Source organism: Austrofundulus limnaeus, unplaced genomic scaffold (genome assembly GCF_001266775.1).
Source record: "Austrofundulus limnaeus strain Quisiro unplaced genomic scaffold, Austrofundulus_limnaeus-1.0 Scaffold29, whole genome shotgun sequence".
Lineage (NCBI taxonomy): Eukaryota > Metazoa > Chordata > Actinopteri > Cyprinodontiformes > Rivulidae > Austrofundulus > Austrofundulus limnaeus.
This window is the reverse complement of record NW_013952431.1, coordinates 1583855-1602829: the sequence shown is the minus strand read 5'-3', so window position 1 is coordinate 1602829 and position 18975 is coordinate 1583855. Positions and strand designations below refer to the sequence as shown.

Sequence of the window (18975 nt, the reverse complement as noted above, 5' to 3'; positions counted from 1 at the left end):
TTGTTTGATTGAATAATAAAAACATAAAGTTACCTCCATACAATTGGCCCATCTGTCATAATGAGTACAAAATGTTCCTGATATTTTTCATCACGCTTGAAGATGTATTAACTTTCAATCAATTCTCTATTACTGAAAGTTTCATTCGAACCATGTACTGGTAAAATGTAGAATCAGTGTTATAAAACCAAGATGTGTAACAACAAATGTTCTCACCCAGTGTTTATATATGAAAGAAAACCAGACCTTGTTTTTGAACATGTCATGGCACCATTTATTTTGTAAAGTTATGCATAACCTTCCAACTTGATCATTGTACACTATATGTTGAACTTCATGACATTATTAGAATATCAAGCAGTCAGATCAGAATGTCCAACCGGAGCAGAAAGAAGCAACATTTCTGTCAGCAACTGATACAGAGAGAGCATGACCGCTCCTCGTGGGACAGGGAGAAAGGGCAAGAGAGGCAGAGGCAGAGGAGGAAACGTGACATATGAAGTGTAGGAAGGGATGAAAGCCACCCAGCTTCTTGGAAGAGGAAAAGGGAAAAACACTCATACGTGTTCACACGGAAAAGAAATAGGCAGACAATCGCACACAAAACAAGAAAAGAMTAAACGGGAGGACGAAGTGGTCAGCACAGAAATGAAACAGGACCAGATCAGAGCCTGAAAAGACTCTTCATTCTAGTTAACACCACACCTAGAATTCATGGTCAATTCTAGACTTAAACAGTTCTGATATGCAGGATCTATCCATCACTAGTGTAACTCTGGCCTCTATTAGTCCAAATATAGTGATGCCATTTTGAAGTTACACTAGGGTGCTTGTATGTTAGCGTGCACTCACACCAACCACATTTGACTGGAGCAAAATGAGCTACTAAAAGGTAACACCATGGTCAAAAGCATGCAAGCAATCTGGGAAACACCGTTTTTTTCTTTTTCAAAAACAAAGAAAAAAAAGAAAATAAATACATCTCGGGATAAAAAAAATCTTAATACAATATCTTAAAATTTTCCTTTTCTTGCTTGTTTTTCATATATATATATATACTAAACACGCATCTTTGTACATTTTGGTATAAGTTCTCTTTCTTGCAGGGAGTTTAGGGGAAAATGGGAGTTCAATGGTAGACGAGGCTGAAGTTCTGGGGGCAATCCCACTTCCCTGATTGCCTTGTGCTGAGAAAAGGGRGGTGTGACATCACGTACATGAATCCTCCCTTCAAACGACTGCTCACGCTTAAGTCTCTCAATCTCCAATCATAGGTGATGGAAAAAAACAAAAAATAAAATAAAAATAAAAAACAAGGGGTCAGCAGTGAGAGGACAAGCTTATAGGACGTCCAGAAAGTCCAGGACACAAAAAGAAACAGCAGACTACAAGTCGGTGCTTCTTCTTTGGGACCAGAGCTTAAACTTGCAGCACACTGACATCCACACTATCTCTTATCTGGTGAAAAAAAAAGTAAGGATCAGAATAGAGACAGATACAGAAACTCTTTCACATTTTAAGAGCAAGGGAGTGAGTTGTGCTTAGATGAAGATACCTTTGTTTTCATCCGTTTCTGTTACTGACCTCGCTGGCCTTTGACGTATTAAATTATTATACTTAGCCTCAACCTCCTGTTAAAGAGAGAGAGAAAAAGAAAGAAGTGAACCAGATTAAATCATAATTTGAGCACATCACGCTTTTATCAAAGATACGTATGAGTCCCGATGCGACTAAAAACCGTTTAGTACCTTCAGATAGTTGAGGTTGGTCTGAAGGTTTCTAAGGTGAGACAGCACCTGTCTGCTGAAGGTGGAGAGGCTGCCGACCTGTGACGTTGAGGAAAATCTCAAATTGATGCCAGAGTCGGCTGCACAAACTTGCGAGGTGCTCAGCTGCTTCCCAGTGGCTGAAGCCAAGATGTCATCATCTGTGGTGCTCTCCCCAGGACCACCATAGCCCCCCAGGACCAAGCATCCTGCAGGCACAAACCGTTCAGTATCGCTGCTGTGAAACCATACGGAACGAAGATGCTCTAATCTTCTCCATTTACCGTAATCTTCAGGTGAGTCAAAGAATCCAGTGTCCCCTGATCCAAGATCTTGAGCCAGTTCCTGTGTTTTTGAGCTACTTTTCTCTGAACTGTTGTGAACCATCACTTTAGTGCGGTTGTCTGTTGGGGTCCGCAGAGAGGTGGTCCTGAGGAGACGAGCTCCAGTGGAGCGTTTGGTTTGCTCTGCCGCCTCCTGGGACATCAGCTGAGTCACCAACACTTGCTTTAATGCTGCCACTGAGGGACAGACAACAAATTATTATTAACACTATATATTTTTTTCTGACCACCATTCCCTTCATCTTTTCAGCATCCTTACATGTTTTAAGTGCCTCCTCTGCTCTGGAAGGGAACACATCAAACAAGTCTCCCTCTTTGTCCACTTCAGACACTTGATATGGAAGTTCTGGGTCCAAAAAGCCTTCCTCTTCCTCCTCCTCCTCCTCCTCCTCATCTTTCGTCGCCTCTTCAAACGGATTACCACCAACTGGAGAGCTCTGAAATGCACTTCTAGAGGCTGAACTGCTCTCTTTATCTAAGGAGGGATGTTTACAGTCATTCACACAAAAATAGTTMTTCAAGACAAATAAAAACYAATAAACATGACCAGTTTCAGCTACCTGTGGACTGAGTGCTGCCGGTGGACGTGCGGTCCGGGTCTCTGCTTAGTCTGGAAGCACCTGCTGATATGACCTCCACTCCATCTCTCTCCCCACTAGCACACAGGCAGAATCTAAGCTTAGTAATAAATTCCCACCCCTGGAGACATCAGATGTTATCAGTTTATAAAAAAGATACAGAAACATACTCAGGCTGAGGTAATGGTATGATGCTGTGAGGCTTGGCTTTTATGGCATCAGCTCTCTGAGGGATCAGACTTTGCCACCTTGTGTAAAAGAAGAAACATGTGTTCAAAAGTCCAATGTTTGTAACAATAATAATCTGATGAATAAGCAAAAGTCCTACGTTTTCTGATCTGAGACTGTGGGCGCCATGAGCTCATAGATCTGAGGGCCGTTTTCTGACATGGAGAGAACGAAGAAGGACTTGTTGTCTGGGAGGCAGAGAAGATAAACAGAGTCCTTGAGGTGAGAATGATAATATTTTGGACTCCCTGGGAAGATTTTTAAAAACACTTTTCCATTCACAGGCTGATTAGGTCAGGGTGGAACTGAAAGTTCAGACTTTTTACTGACAACACAAAAAACTGCACCGACCTGTAGCCACAGAACGCACTAGAACAGTGCTGAGCTTGATGACGGGGCTGTAGATATGTTTGATATCTGCGGCTCCTGACAGGTTTTTGCTGTGACACTTAAGGATTAGACGTTCATCTTGTTTCTGTAGCAGAACGAGAATGTCCTCCAAGAGGAGCGTGAACAACTCTGAAAAAAAAGAGAAGAAATTGTTCACTGTGAGACATAATCAATGGTTATTTATAGACCATATCCTATGAATTACACAAATTTTAACACAGCGATCGTTACAAACCGATAGTCTTGTCCTTGTTCACTTTCCATGACAGTGGACCCTCGTGAATCAATGTCTTCTTGGTTAGATCCAGGTTCTGAAGGATGTAGAGAAGGAATAAGTTTAAGAATCAACACAAACTACTTCTATAGTTTTTCATTTATGTTGAACATATTTTAATTATACATATTTCATTTTTATTCAAGCTTAAACTAGAACCTCATCTGTCAACTGGCCAATTTTCAGCTTGTTTTGTAAAAAGCGAAGTTTCATGACATACATACAAACTCACATTTAGCTGTTTCAATCTAACATGTAAAGTTCAGGCCACATACAGAGTCCAACCCATCGTCTCTCAGTGAACGGCTTTTAAACACGACTACTAGAGTTGTGGTGTAAGGATGCACCAAGCTGTACCGTTTTAAACTATTAGGAAAGTTCAACTGCAATAGCCAACGTTCAACCCATAGAGGGCAGCACTAAGACMGTTTTAGACAAAATATTGCAGAATTTAACAAATMTATAAGAAAATGTCCAAATTTGCAGAGCGCTATATAGATAATACCCTTAAGGCTCAATTTAGACAGCTTATCTGCAAAAAACTGTTGATTTTGGGGTTTAGTTGGCTCTTTAAGGTGGAGCTACTTAAATATTTTTTTTAATAACAGGCAGCCTGTAAATGAATAAATAAACACTAGCTAACTACTTTTGCATTTCTTTAACMRTAACTACCCGCAGACTGCATTTTTTTTTCAAATAGCTAGTATAGATAAAAAAATGTTTAAAATAACTATTTATTTAGTTCCAACATAAAAGGATGATATAATATAATAATAGGATAAATAAGGGTGTTTTACTTTATATTTAGCTAAGCAGGCAGCTGCAATAAATAAACACTAGCTGACTAGTTTGACGTTTCAGGTGTTAGTGGATGGTTTGTATATCTCTGATTATTTCAACTGTWTCTTGGAGCTTCTGGTGCTTTTAGCACATGAAGCCGTTCTCAAAAGGAAACTTGAAGCTGCAGCAGGTTCCACAGGACAGTGGTGAGTTGCCTTGATAACAGTGACAGACTTCTGGTTGTGTATAAAATAAAAATGAAATAAGCTTGAAAGGTAAACTTGTTTACTGCTTTTTACAATGACGTTAAAGATTACATTCGAACAATCAAAATCTCTGACAACAAACTTGCTATTAAAACAATTGAAATCTGTACTATGTTAAATGTATTTTTGGACCCCTAAACCCCTGTTTTAATTTTGTTTATTATTATCATTATTTTTATTTAATTTTTTTGTTGCTTTTATTATTTTATTTTTGTTTTATCTAGCTTCGTTCTTACTATTTTATTATTATTTACTGTTCTGTAATTCACACTGTTCCATGATGTGTATTTGCACATAACTGACATTTGCTTTCAGTTTATCTCCTTGTAAATGTTGTTTTGACAAATAAGGTTGGAAAAAAAGGAATAATCATCCATTTTTGTTTTCTAGTCTGTTTTTAAAATAAAAAACAAATGACCAAAAGGAACACGAACCGTAAGGGGCAAAATGAGAAAGACCCAAACTATTTGTGAAACCTGTAAGTTGTTCATAAATGAAGTCCAAACAACAGATATTACTGAATGGACACTGGATTTTCCACTGAGTTATGTCTCATATTCATATAAGCTGAAAGTTTCCWTGAAAGTACCACCTGCCTCTCACTTGAGTGACAAAATAAGTCCAGGTTAAAGAGACTCTGGCAGACAGGAAGAAGGATGGATTACAGAAAAGCTGCTTTTCTTTAGCCCTTTGAGCTAAAATGTAGATAACACACCTTTAGCTCCAGGATCATGGGGTTGTCTGTCTGCTTTAGTGAGGAGAGGTCCAGTCTTCTCTGATAATCTTCTAATTTCTAAAGGAAAGAAGTCGAAAAAGAAAAAAGAGGTAAGTGTTCTCCAGGAGGAAGTTACTTTGAGGCCAAAACACACGCACACTGTGGCAGGGACTTTAAAGCAGCTGCGATGAGACTGACGTGAAGGAGGCCAACATATAAAGGAAAACATAGAGCAGATTTGAAATCATAAATCTATAATCCCACCTGCTTGTCCTCAGACTCTTTCAAAGCCTGGTTAACGTGACAGAGGATCCTTCTACAGCAGTCTGCTGCCTGCTTTACTTTTGCCTTCTCCTCTGCGTCATCTGAAAAATACGACCCAGAACATTTCAGCTTCTTCCACAGCCCCTCAGGGAACTGTCCACAAAATTGATATTTCTTCTGCCCATTAACACTTCATAATTCTCTGAAATTATGATAAAGCAGAGGACGCATTATGGTCCTGTAATAGCCGATGATACTTCATCATGTGTYCTTTCTCATGGTGTGAGACTTAAACTTCAACCAGCAATAAAATAATGAACCAAAATTGGGTGTCACATTTCCAAAGTCATGCACTAACGCTGCAGGACCATTACGATAATCTCTTCATTAGCTTATAATCCATTAATAAATGGCATGCTGCCACACAGAGCCTCTTTAGGCCTGTTTCACTTAAAAGTCTAAAAGTATTTACTAATATTTCTGTTGTGTTATATTGAGTTAAGCAGTTTAAAGAAAATGAGATATTCGTCTTAAATAACAGTTTTAAATTTTATTTTGATCTAGAAACTCCTTTTTAGAGTTAAACTATTCGAAAATCAGTCTTGAATGTTTACACAGTTTGCACAGTATGCAGTTCAAATAAAACCTGTCACACATGAAGGGATTGCGGCATGAACTAATCACAGCTAGCTGTAGGTAAACAGTTCAGGTTTTAAGGCAACACTACCACACCTGTATATTTGACTATGTTGTCTAGCAGCAGAGGATACTTGGTGAGCCGAAGCATTTCTACAGGAATGATGTCTTTAAGCTGCTGTCGGCGACACAGTCTGTTACTCTCTGCCTCCTGCAAACACATAAAATAAATCATAAGGGGATCTTACACAGCCACAAAACAGGAAAAACGTAGGTTTTATATATATAAATCTAAATGCTGACTGAGCAACACAAACGTAGATAAGTGACAAAGCATTCAGTTTATAGTTTACATTTCTGAAGATCTGTTTAGTACAACAACCAACGAGACATTTCCGAACTGGGGGTGAGTACTTTCTTTGCACCATGTGAGTATAATGAGCGTACCTGGATGAATGAAGTGAACCTTGAGTCTTTCTTCTGCTTGGTCTTGATTATCTCCAGAGCAAAAGGCTGGTTGCTGCAAAACGTCCCCACAGCTTGCTTGATTTTCTCCTCCTCTCCACCGCTGAACTGTAAACGACCCAAAGCAGGACGGGAATGTAGCGACAGAGAGAGACACTTGGTCAGGATTACTTGGCAGGGGAAAAAAACTGCTTAGTAAACGGCTGACTAAAAAATATGGACAGGCTTATGTTTTGTTAGCAGAGACAGCTTAAAGTTTAACAAAGACTAGATCAAGGCTCAGACCTCAGGGGACCATTTACCCAGCTTATCCCCCCAGAGTGAGGATTCAGACAGAGCTGCCAGCAGATATCTGGTGACTTCACTTTAAATATATCACACACTGAGATGTGTAGATGTCACACAAATCTAGGCCATCTTTTGACATGCTCAAAACATGGAGGCATTTCTTTCACTTGCTTCTATTGTGATATTTTCCAGCAAAGAAAAGCAAAGTCCAATGTTTTACGTTTGTATTTTTTCCTGTAAAGAATGTGTTATGGACTTCTGTTTGAGGTATTAAAACACTGAAAATTTATAGGAAAAAAAGAAAGAAATCCGTCTAAGTCAATCTTCCTTTTACAAAAAATAACAGTAAATTTAAAAATTCACTTCCTTCCACAGAGTAGATCCCATTCACATTCACTATAAGACACTGTGTGAGAGTGGAAATAAAACTGTACTCACCCAAGAGAGCAAGTCATCTCCTATTTGACCAATTACTGAAGACTCATTTCTCTTACGAACTGCTGTCATTTGTTCAAGTACTGAAACTGCAATTCAAAGGAGATGCATCAATAGTTAGCGTGTCCCCGTTGAGTATGACACCAAAGATAAAACAGTGTAAGATGTACATGTGAGGGTCTATCCAATGTACTAGAGTAGCTTTACTTATTACATATTAAGGGTTTTGCTGATTGTTCATGGCGAGGAGTGTTTGCGTGTGTGTGTTTGAGTGAGTACCGTGCAGATGGAGAACCTCTTCCAGATTGGTGAAGATGTTCTTGATGTCAGCAGGAGGAAGGATTGCATCTTTGGAAAGCTTCTGGTAGAAAACGTGGTCCAAAACCTTGAGCTTTCGTACATGTGTGCGCTCTGTGTAAAACAGCTCTGCAGACACAATGCAAGGTGCTCATTTAACCTCATGTACACATGAACAACTAGGATGCGTAGCAGGAAATTCAAGTGAATCGCAGTATTTGCTTTGCTGCGTGTATTCCCTCTCCCTTGGCACACAGAGTGTAATCTTTGTTTCTTTCGAGACATGAATCCACCATCAGTGAATTTACTAGCATTGTGTCCTCACCGTTGATAACTTCTTGTCTCTTGATCTCGTGAGGCCTGAGACCGGCAAGAACTTCTCGTCCCACCAACTGCTGCCAGTTAGGCGGGTTGTGTTCAGAATCGGTACCCTGATCATCCTCACTCTGAACGTCAGCTAGGCCCAATCCATCAAGTCTAGTGAAAAAAAAAATGATATCTTTTCTTATTATGCTGATAAAATCTCTTTTATATTTGAAACAGACTTTAAACACAAAAACAAAAACAATCAAGTAGGTTTACCGTCTGATAGCCTTTGGTGTTCCCTCATGAGTTCTACAAAAAATATAATTAAATAAATTATAACAAACAGACAATCCTTGTTTCAAAAACACACGTGACTTTAAATGTACCTGTAATTTTCTCTGTCATCCTCTTGAAGATGGTCTAGACTAAAAAACTCCAAGTGTGAAGCAGGAGATGAAAACCCGCCCAGAGGGTCTGATTGAAAACTGTCGGTCAGCTTGGAGGGGGCTGATGTTGGTGTCCCACCTAATAAACAAGCTTAGTTTTAATAATTTATTTACCAGCAGACTGATACACAGTCTACACTGTGGTCTTGTGCCTTTTGTCAAACCATTTGGTTTTGTGTCTCTTTGACTAGAACACTTTCAGAGTACTTACAGTAGATCAAACGATCACCAACTGCTATGCAGAGTTTGATCAATGGTGACTAAAAAGGTCAGTTAAAGGGAATCCCTGATTAGTTGTAACATTAGACTTTATTTGATAAACATTTATTTTAACTGTAAAATAAAGACTGTAAAAATACTGCAGGATGTTTAGTTTTGTAAATTTTTAAAAATATATTTTAACACAGATGGAGCCATTTTATTTACACACAAAGCATTCTGGGTAAATGATGACGTGGATAGGTCCTCGGTGTGAGCGAGCTATATCCACCCTGAAGATTAATCTTGGACAATATCTGATGATCGACTCTTTTAAATGAAACCAGAGCATTGACAGAGAGGAGAAGGTAGAAACAACTCAGCCTGTAACTGAAAATATAGATAAGAGGACAACAGAGCTGCTTCATGGAAGAAGAACCTCAGCTTAGCCTGTTAGCCTTTGTGCTAGTGCCAACGCTATATTGCCTTATATGTATTAGCTTAGTGCTAGCATGACAAACCAACAAGCTAAACTGAGGTCCTCCATCCATATTTCCAGTTGCATTTTTGTGTTCACCTCTCTGTCGTGGATGGAGGATGCTGAGCTAATACATATGATGTGATAGCATCGGGGCTAACGCTGAAGCTAACAGGCTAAGCTGAGGTTCTTCTTCCATGAAGCAGCTCTGTTGTCCTCCATCCATATTTTCAGTTACAGGCTGAGTCATTTCTACCTTCTCCTCTCTGGTTTCATTTAAAAGAGCCAATCGTCAGATATTGTCCAAGATTAACCTTCAGGGTGGATATAGCTCGCTAACACTGAGGACCTATCCACGTCATCATTTACCCAGAATGCTTTGTGTGTAAATAAAATAGCTCTGTCCGTGTAATATATTTTTAAACTTTTAGTTTAAAATTATAAAAACTGAACATCCTACAGTATTTTTACAGTCTTTATTTTACAGTTAAAATATATGGTTATCAAATAAAATCTAATGTTACAACTAATCATGGATCCCTTTAAAGAAGGAAAGCTATGTTTACTGAAGTTTTCCTGTTTTTATCTATTCAGATCAATAAAACAAAATGAAATGAAAACTTTATCATGACCTATTTTTTAGGCTTTTAGGCAAACACCGTTTCAAAACATCTGCTTTTTCTTTTAACTAATTTAGTCATATCGTAGCTCACCAATATCAGCATCTCGGCTCAAGTCTGAGCTGTGGGTGATGCTGTTTGGAGTCGAGGCGTTGACCGACATGGAATGAGTGAGTTCAGAGCCTTCACTGGATTGGCTGCCTCTTAAACCGCCTTCCATTGGTTCGTTTGTCCCAAGTGTAGGCTGAGAGACCTGTTTCTGTGGCCTGGGGCGATTTTCGACGACTTTACTCACTGCGAACGACAAGTTTCAGAAATCACAAAAGGCTTTTCATACTGTTTTCATTTATTCAATCTAAGCCCCTTCACACAAACACACGGCGCTTACCTGATTCGATGCGGCTGGGCCGACGCTGAGGTGCAAGAAAATTAAATCTGGGTTTTTTCTCCACTTTCTCCACTTTCTCATCTCCTTCCTTATCTGGCTTTATGCTTTTCTGCAAGTCATCACAAATGAGGAAGAAAAGTCGTTACATAGGCGATAACTAGGAATGGGAGGTGAAATCTATTTTTAGGTCCGTCACATTGCAAACACGAATGATTCTGATTCAATTCCCTGAATGTCAAAACTCAATTTTGTTAACTTAATCTGTGTTGCCACTTTAGGAGAGTCAGCAAAGCAGTTGCTATTTGATGCCACTTGTACGGTTGCCACAGCTGCTGCAGTAGACAAATGTTGCAGTAAAGTTGCGTGCTTTTCATCTTCTGTTAGATGAACTTCACAGAATAGATGTCTGTAAATAATTGCTGAAGTTATCTTAGCATGACTGTCTTTCCCAATGACTTTGGACTGTTTGATTTGTGCAAGAATTAACAGTGATACCAATGTTAAGTTAGCATCTTAGCATCTTGAAAAATTCAGCATTGTTATTTTTTTTTCCTGTGGCCTGCAGGACACTGACAATTGCATTTCTCCAAAGGGAGGATCCAACAGTACAAGTCTGAGGGCCACTGATTTACTGTATGTAAAAAAGTCAGTTCAATTTGTAAAATTGTCTTTCTGTCTCTTTAGCCTCATTCATTCAGCTTTTTTTTTGTTTTTTGATACAAGGAAGATCTGTGAGTGACCGCAGGATGAATCAACAGATTTATTACTGAGGGAGTATTATAGACGACACAGAGCAGCAACTGTTTAGTTAGTTTAAAAAATATTAAACCACAAGATCGTTAAAGTATACAAATTCAGTTTGTTTTGCTTGATGTGATATATCCGTCACAGAATAAATGCTTTGCGGTCCTCTTCAGCTGAACTGAGATCTGCTCCACGCCTCTTTTGGTTCTGCGCTGCTAGGTTCATTCCTGAACGCGTACATGTGAGCGGGAACAGGCCGGCTTCTGTGATTTATGAATTAACCCAGGGTGCTTAAAGTCGGACTGATCTGTGTGGTCATTTCATGGACCTGTCTTGTGAAAGAGGCTTTTGTTTCCATTTCACAGTGTTTTTGACTAAACATCATGGGTTTACCAGCAGCCTCCTGTTTGTTCACAAATCTGATTATCACAGGTAATTGAAATACATTGATAATTATTTTTTTAACTGAACCTCAGTCCTTTTGTCATCATAATCCCAATAAACCATGAGGTGCCTAAAGATTCCCACCCCAAAACATTTGAAGAGGATTCATTAGGGATCTAACAATTAATCGAGTGCTGCTTAAAATGTGAATTGATTCATAAAAATAAATAAATAATTCCACTGTTATTAGGTAATAGTGAGTTATGTCTTTCAGATAAACTCAGTTTGATACTTGATAAATTTTCATCACAAAAGGATTTATGATGACATTTTTACTTATTTTGAAGTTATTTTCTGTTACTAAGACAACAGACAGTTTCAGTTTGATACAAGGACAAAAATGTTGATGTTAAAAGAAACGAAACACACTTGGTTATAAAATGGCTACAATTCATTATGTTGAARGAATTTTAAAAAATATGAAATAATCATAATCATGAACTTAAAATCGATAATCAAATGGAAACAAGGCTCGAGTGAATCATTATTTCCCAATAATTCATAATGCAATAAGGAGATGAAGTACCTTCATCTTTGGAAGAAAGCCGATCCAAACACGTTTGGGCTCCAGATTTCGAGGTTCCTTGACCCTCACACCAAGGTGCTTCATGTATGTATAGATAACATACTGTATTGTAGTGCTAAAGGGAAATAGAAGTGTTAACTTTAAAGTTTGTTTTTATTTTCAACAAATACCAAAAGGCAGTGCTAAAATCTGAAAAGCAAAGCTATCCATCTTTTGACTTGTGCCATATGTTAAATCAGTTTTTCTCATATTAATGCTAGACAAACCATCTGTGTTGTGCTAAGACCATATGGCATTTCCAACAAGACTCAATCAGTCATACTTTGAATTATTTAATAAAAAAATCATGCTGTATAAATTATATGTTCTCTTAAAACTTCTGCTTGAGTGTTTAAGTTGTAAATGAACACTGGTGATTTAATGATACACTGCAAATGTGCTAAATGCTGTTAAGAATACTTAGGTGAAACTTCTAGGACTAAAGTTGCAAAATAATAAACTACTATGATTGACTTCATTTAGTTAAAGTCTTGTTTCAAATGATTAATTAAAATGAGTCAAAATGTTTATTAAATTGAGCCATGAAGACACAGATTTGTCTTGTTTTGTTTTCTTTAGGTGTGACACAAATTACTGAAAGAACAGCTGAATCTTTAAACAATCCTTGTGTGTTTCAAGAAATTCTCATTTTCTGTATCAATGTACTACATACAGTAAGTGTGACAGTGTGAAATACTGTATATTACCATTTCTCTTCCTCTGTGGGTTGAGTAGTTATCCTGCAAACAACAGGAAAAGGAAAATGAGTATTTTGCAAAAGAAAGATGATATCATGCCAGTGTTTCTGCAAATACGTGTGCAGCTTACAGGATGTCATCTATTTTGCTGATGATGTTTTCGGCATACGAACGTTCCCGTTCAAGAGTGACCTGGTCTCGGACTCTCTCTTGGTCGAGTCTGGTCAGTTCGCCTTCGGCCACCGTCAGGCCCATGCTACGTTTCTGCCTGCATGAATCAAAACGTGAAATGATCTTTGTTTAGATCAATGTCTTGAACTATTTTCACAGATAAACACAGGGGGAAAGAATAAGGTCTGGATTTTTAGCAAGAAACGTTCTCTAAACTAGAAATAGAGCTGGAAAGTTCACAAGTGATCACAACTATGATGCAGTACTTTGTGCTATTAGATTCATACTATCCACAATAAACATACAAAATTAAGTTCAACAGCATAAACAGTTTATTAAAACAACAAAACAATTAATATATACAGTGGTTTGCAAAAGTATTCATACCCCTTGAACTTTTCCATATTTTGTCACATTACAACCACAAACATAAATATATTTCACTGGAATTTAATGTGAAAGACCAACACAAAGTGGTATACAATTGTGAAGTGGAAGCAAAATTTTACATGAATCAAAACATTTTTTACAAATAAAAAACTGAAAAGTGCGATGTGCAAAAGTATTCAGCCCCCTTTTCCCTGAGTGCAACCAATTGCATTCAGAAGTTGCCTGATGACTGCTAATGACTCAAAAGGGTCCACCTGTGTGTAATCTAATCTCAGTACAAATACAGCTGCTCCGTGACGGCCTCAGATGTTGGTTAAGAGAATATTGGGGAGCAAACAGCATCATGAAGTCCAAAGAACACACCAGACAGGTTAGGAATATGGTTTTGGAGAAGTTTAAAGCAGGCTTAGGTTATAAAAAGATTTCCCAAGCTTTGAACATCTCACGGAGCACTGTTCAATCCATCATCCGGAAATGGAAAGAGTATGGCACCACAGTAAACCTGCCAAGACAAGGCCGTCCACCTAAACTTACAGGCCGAACAAGGAGATCACTGATCAGAGAGGCAGCCAAGAGGCCCATGGTGACTCTGGATGAAATGCAGAGAGCCACAGCTCAGGTGGGGGAAACTGTCCACAGGACAACAATTAGTCGTGCACTACACAAATGTGGTCTTTATGGAAGAGTGGCAAGGAGAAAGCCATTGTTAAAAGAAAACCATAAGAAGTCCCGTTTGCAGTTTGCCAGAAGCCATGTTGAGGACACAGCAAACATGTGGAAGAAGGTGCTTTGGTCAGACGAGACCAAAATTGAACTTTTTGGCCACAATGCAAAACGCTATGTGTGGCGGAGAAAGAACACTGCACATCACTCTGAAAACACCATCCCCACTGTCAAATATGGTGGTGGCAGCATCATGCTCTGGGGGTGCTTCTCTTCAGCAGGGACCGGGAAGTTGGTCAAAGTTGATGGGAAGATGGATGGAGCCAAATACAGGGCAATCTTGGAAGAAAACCTGTTGGAGTCAGCAAAAGATTTGAGACTGGGGCGGAGGTTCACCTTCCAGCAGGACAACGACCCTAAACATAAAGCCAAAGCTACAATGGAGTGGTTTAAAAAAAAGAATATTCATGTGTTAGAATGGCCCAGTCAAAGTCCAGACCTAAACCCAATTGAGAATTTGTGGCAAGATCTCAAAACTGCTGTTCACAAGCGCTCTCCATCCAATCTGACTGAGCTTGAGCTGTTTTGCAAGGAGGAATGGGCAAGAATTGCAGTCACTAGATGTGCAAAGCTGGTGGAGACATACCCTAAAAGACTTGCAGCTGTAATTGCAGCAAAAGGTGGCTCCACAAAGTATTGACTCAGGGGGGCTGAATAATTTTGCACATCGCACTTTTCAGTTTTTTATTTGTAAAAAATGTTTTGATTCATGTAAAATTTTGCTTCCAGTTCACAATTGTATACCACTTTGTGTTGGTCTTTCACATTAAATTCCAGTGAAATATATTTATGTTTGTGGTTGTAATGTGACAAAATATGGAAAAGTTCAAGGGGTATGAATACTTTTGCAAACCACTGTACATACAGCTTTATCTAATCAAGGTCAAACTAATGGAAATGACAAAAATAAATAAATAAATAAAAATTCTGACTGGCCAAGTTTACCTGAAGTCTTCAAGGTTTTTCTGAATATCAGCAATCACAGAGTCTTGCAGTGTTTGAACGTGTTGTCTGTTTATTTCCTCTGGGATCAGCTCCATCCGCCGTCGGTCTTCAAACACACACACACACACACACACACACAAGCACACTCAAACACTATATATAAAATACCAACTGGAATGTGAAATGTGCACTCTAAATAAAGCTAATCTATACTTTCCAAAAGCTTTTATGTATTGTATCATCTCGGTCAATAGACATACTTGGACATACTTACTGAGATCAGAAGAAACTGATTCCGGAACGGGAACTTTTAAATTCTGAAAATAAATAATGATAAATTGTTTAAAATATATTGACAGCATATTAAAAGCGGAAAGAAGATCCACCTTTAAATGTAAGCATGGTTCAAATAAAATTAGCCAACACAATCATCACCTGTTAGAGGTGTTCAAAACCCAATTAGCTGCATTCATGCTACCTTATTCTAACATGTCAGTACTATTTTGTTTGGTTTTAATCCACGTGTTTATTTTTACCATCTGTCAGTGTTTTTGTACTAGAAAGGTTGACTCACTGCTGCCCGGTCCATAAAGATGGAGTGGAAGTCCAAGAACACCCGTCTGGTCTCTTTGGAGTTAGTTTGCTTATAGAAGTCAGCATAGAGGTAGCACAGCTGAGAACAGAATATACGCACAAATATTAACAACTCAGCTTTATGGCAAGATGATGGGTTGCATAAAACCAATAAATACACAAAAAATATTGATCACAGTCCCGGGGGGTCCTACCACTGGAGCGGGGTCGAACTGAGAGATGACATGGTGCAGGAATGCTGCGAGGTGGGCCGGACGAGACTTGAGCTGATCGATACTGTTAAAGCTGTTACACTGGCCATTTGTCTGTAACATAGTTAAGTTCAACATTTCACCCTGATGAAAAATGATAAAAAGTTAGCTTTCTATACTTTAATAATGTTGAATATTTGGTGGTTTTATTTAAATGGCACAAATGTAAAAAATAAAAATACAACATACTTGCTCTTGGTCTGAATCGAAATAGTCATCTTCAGCTCCTATTATTTGCAAGCCAAGGCGAAAAGGAGGGGGGCTGCTGACTGTGATGGGAGACAGGGCGTCCTGCAGAAAATACATTGACATGTTATGAAATCGCTTGTCCCATCGTAACAAATAAAAGTGCATAGTTAAACCAACATACACAAGCAAATTGAGTGAATGAATGCTTAAGAAAGTACGGACACTTTGAAGTGTTTGTTTACCAAGTCAGTGGTATCCTCTGCCTCCGGGGAGTGGAAGGAGTTGAAGCTGTTCCTGGGTGTGCTTTTGGGGCTGGCACAGGAGGAGTCTTTTGGACAATAGCTATCTGGGGATCCGGGTCCAAACATGTGAGATGCCTGGGCGATAAATGGGAAATTGTGTTACATTTTTAACAGGCTTCAAATAATCGCACAACACTAAAGAGCACTTAGCAAATTTTAAATTTATTTATATCTGAATGCAAAAATCAATGAATGCATTTATAGTGCCCACACTGACATTCTCGAGACATAAAGCAGCAAAATGATTTATTTAGCAACAACCTGCAAGAAGCTCAGAGATTTATTTATTTATTTTTGTTATTATGATAACTTACAGAAGTGCTGCTCCAGGAAAGGTCTGTGCTGTTGTCTCCTTTAGGGGCAGGTACACAATCTGTCTCTATTATGCTACCATTGTCTTCTTCTTCACCTGAAACAGCCTCCTGTGGATTCACAAAAGATATGTTTTTAAACGAATGAAAAGCTACAGTTAATCACAAGCTTTGTAACGAGTAACTATTTTAACAGGTACAAATTAATGAGTGAATTTTGTATTTCGTAACTTTCCTGTTATGGTGAATGGCAGGTGATGTATTATATATTATATGGTATATACTATATATATTATATAATGAATACAGAGATAAACGTTACAGCACAAAAGAGTGATGTAAAATAAGCTGTCATGCAGACACAATAGAGCGGCTTCCAGCAGATAAAGCCTAATCCTCTGATGAGAATAGGATTCACATTTGTCTGGAATGATCTCCAATAGTGCTGCATGAAATTAAACAAAGACTGCTTGGGTGTTTCTGGTCCATCTCTGTCAGTAAATTTCCTGCTCTGGGGGTTAAAATTCCAAGTTGGTACCTGTGTTGTCCCAGTAGCCTTGAAGAGCTGACCCTGCAGCTGAGGAATGTGTTTTGTTGCTTCCTGAATGTCTTTCAGTAGTTTGGGGGAGGGGTTCCTGTTGTACTTTTCTTTCATGGCCTAAAGTGAGAGATGAGTAATCAAAAGGATGAGAGGAACAGTGAGTCTGGGACATTTGTATACATTTAAGCCAATACAAATGTAAGATTCTAGGGCTAAATAACAATTTTTTTAGGTAAATATTTCAAAATGAAAAATAACTGCATGACAAGTGTGCACATACCAGCTGCTTCCCAACCCAAACAATATTCTATTTAAAGACATTTAATGGGATTTATTTTTAGTTTTTTTATAAGGATATTGCAACATTGTTCAAAAAGGTCTCATATGCACAACTGTGTCAAAACTGGGGCAAAGATGTCACCACTAAAGTCTTCCTAGGAAAACAGAACTGAAATAAAAAAAGGAAGACAATCAGCATTGTTATGCTAACCTGAAGCTCCTGCTGCTCTTTTGAGAACTTCTTTTGCAAAACATCAGCCATCTGGTTGCAGGCACTGCTGCTCTCATCCTGAGGGAGAAAATAAAATGGGACTAATATCAAAAGTCTGCCACCTGTAACATAGTTCTAATGCACTAAACACATATTTAACTGCTGTCAAAATTTTGTAAGAAAATACATAAAAAACTGAAAGCATCACTCTGATGTCTATAGATTTAAAAATAGAGAGGAAAAAGGGACAAGACAAAAACACTTTGAAGCTGAGACTCCATGGAAACAGGATGAACAAAAGGGACACATTTACTGAAGGAAAATGCAAAAAAATAAAATAAAATAAATAAATAAATTAGTACCCATGATTGTAGAGAGGAGAGGCAGTTCAGAGGACTGTATGGGCGTTCTGATGCTGGAGAGTTTGGAGAGGATAGGCTAATACCCAATGCCTCAGGATCTGCTTCAGGCAATGGGATCTGGGGAAGCCCTGGAGGGCGTCCCAAAACCGTGAGGGCCACATAAGAGCCCGCTAAAACAAAAACACCAAAGGATATTAATTGAATTGTCATTACTGAAGTATTTATTTAATTTTAAAATAAGGTTTGAGGTATGAAGGAACTAACATTTGATAAGTTTCACAACTTCGGTGTGATTAGAATGTGTAACAAGGGTCCCGTTAACCTAGYAGACAAAAACAGTATATTAATTCTAAATAAAATGAACCAATAGACGTGCCAAAAGCCAAATATTCAATGTTTGCTTTCACAATTTGAGACTATATACTGCTCGATGTTGTAGAAAGAAGAAATAACTGAATGTCCAGGAGGTGGCAGCCTACAGCCTCTTTATGGATGCAGGAAGAACAGGGATGTTTGCAGCTTAAAGAAACAGAAACAGATATATACAGTACAATACCTTAATGATCCTATCTCCTGTCTGAACACCAGCCCGCATCGCAGCCCCATCTGGTAAACACATAAAAAAGATATGGATTCAACGGAACGGATAGAAACAGAAAGAGAATACAAATAAAACAGAAACAGATTTTAGGGGTGAAAGGGTTAAAAAAGACATGTAGCTTTAGGGTGAACCTTCTAAGATTTCAGTACACTGCATACACAATATTTCTCTGACACACCAGATGTGGCAAAGTGACTATTTTGAAAGACCATAACAGTGGTTACATTACAAGAAGGACCTGTTTCACAGCTCCACCCCAAACAAAGGGATTTAGGCGTGCAGACGGGTTATTATGAGAGCCACGTCTGACTCTACAGTCAGCAGTAGCTGGAGCAGTTTGTAAACCAAAACAAACTGCCGAGGCTCTTGGCAGCAGCGACCAACAGCAACTGCACTGACAAGGTTGTGGACAGATGTGCCACAGCAAGTGGCTGCTGTCCTTATTTTAGCCTGCTAACATAACGTGCAACACATTCAGTAATGCACGATTAA

The 18975-nt window shown here is 38.6% G+C and overlaps 1 protein-coding gene across 6 annotated transcripts in view; it reads right to left on the bottom strand.

The window, feature by feature from the left end:
• Positions 1-247: 247 nt before the first annotated feature.
• arhgef12a (Rho guanine nucleotide exchange factor (GEF) 12a) overlaps positions 248-18975 on the bottom strand; it is a 45818-nt gene continuing 27090 nt past the window's right edge. For 2 of the 6 annotated variants that reach the window (XM_014005275.1, XM_014005279.1), the window contains 36 exons: positions 18439-18488; positions 18147-18204; positions 17883-18052; positions 17521-17598; positions 17028-17147; positions 16493-16600; positions 16119-16253; positions 15877-15978; positions 15631-15771; positions 15417-15515; positions 15117-15159; positions 14843-14987; positions 12744-12881; positions 12623-12655; positions 11877-11991; positions 10163-10271; positions 9868-10068; positions 8419-8557; positions 8309-8341; positions 8052-8203; positions 7709-7855; positions 7433-7518; positions 6689-6814; positions 6338-6452; positions 5606-5706; positions 5342-5419; positions 3542-3617; positions 3268-3435; positions 3017-3104; positions 2859-2936; positions 2671-2765; positions 2370-2585; positions 2051-2287; positions 1749-1975; positions 1556-1631; positions 248-1458 (listed from right to left, as the gene is read on the bottom strand). In XM_014005275.1, coding sequence (XP_013860729.1) covers positions 1448-1458; positions 1556-1631; positions 1749-1975; positions 2051-2287; positions 2370-2585; positions 2671-2765; positions 2859-2936; positions 3017-3104; positions 3268-3435; positions 3542-3617; positions 5342-5419; positions 5606-5706; positions 6338-6452; positions 6689-6814; positions 7433-7518; positions 7709-7855; positions 8052-8203; positions 8309-8341; positions 8419-8557; positions 9868-10068; positions 10163-10271; positions 11877-11991; positions 12623-12655; positions 12744-12881; positions 14843-14987; positions 15117-15159; positions 15417-15515; positions 15631-15771; positions 15877-15978; positions 16119-16253; positions 16493-16600; positions 17028-17147; positions 17521-17598; positions 17883-18052; positions 18147-18204; positions 18439-18488 — 4094 coding nt within the window. In that variant the 3' untranslated portion in view covers positions 248-1447. The remainder of the gene's footprint in view (positions 1459-1555; positions 1632-1748; positions 1976-2050; positions 2288-2369; positions 2586-2670; positions 2766-2858; positions 2937-3016; positions 3105-3267; positions 3436-3541; positions 3618-5341; positions 5420-5605; positions 5707-6337; positions 6453-6688; positions 6815-7432; positions 7519-7708; positions 7856-8051; positions 8204-8308; positions 8342-8418; positions 8558-9867; positions 10069-10162; positions 10272-11876; positions 11992-12622; positions 12656-12743; positions 12882-14842; positions 14988-15116; positions 15160-15416; positions 15516-15630; positions 15772-15876; positions 15979-16118; positions 16254-16492; positions 16601-17027; positions 17148-17520; positions 17599-17882; positions 18053-18146; positions 18205-18438; positions 18489-18975) is intronic. The other 4 variants (XM_014005280.1, XM_014005281.1, XM_014005278.1 and 1 more) reach the window with 3 other exon arrangements.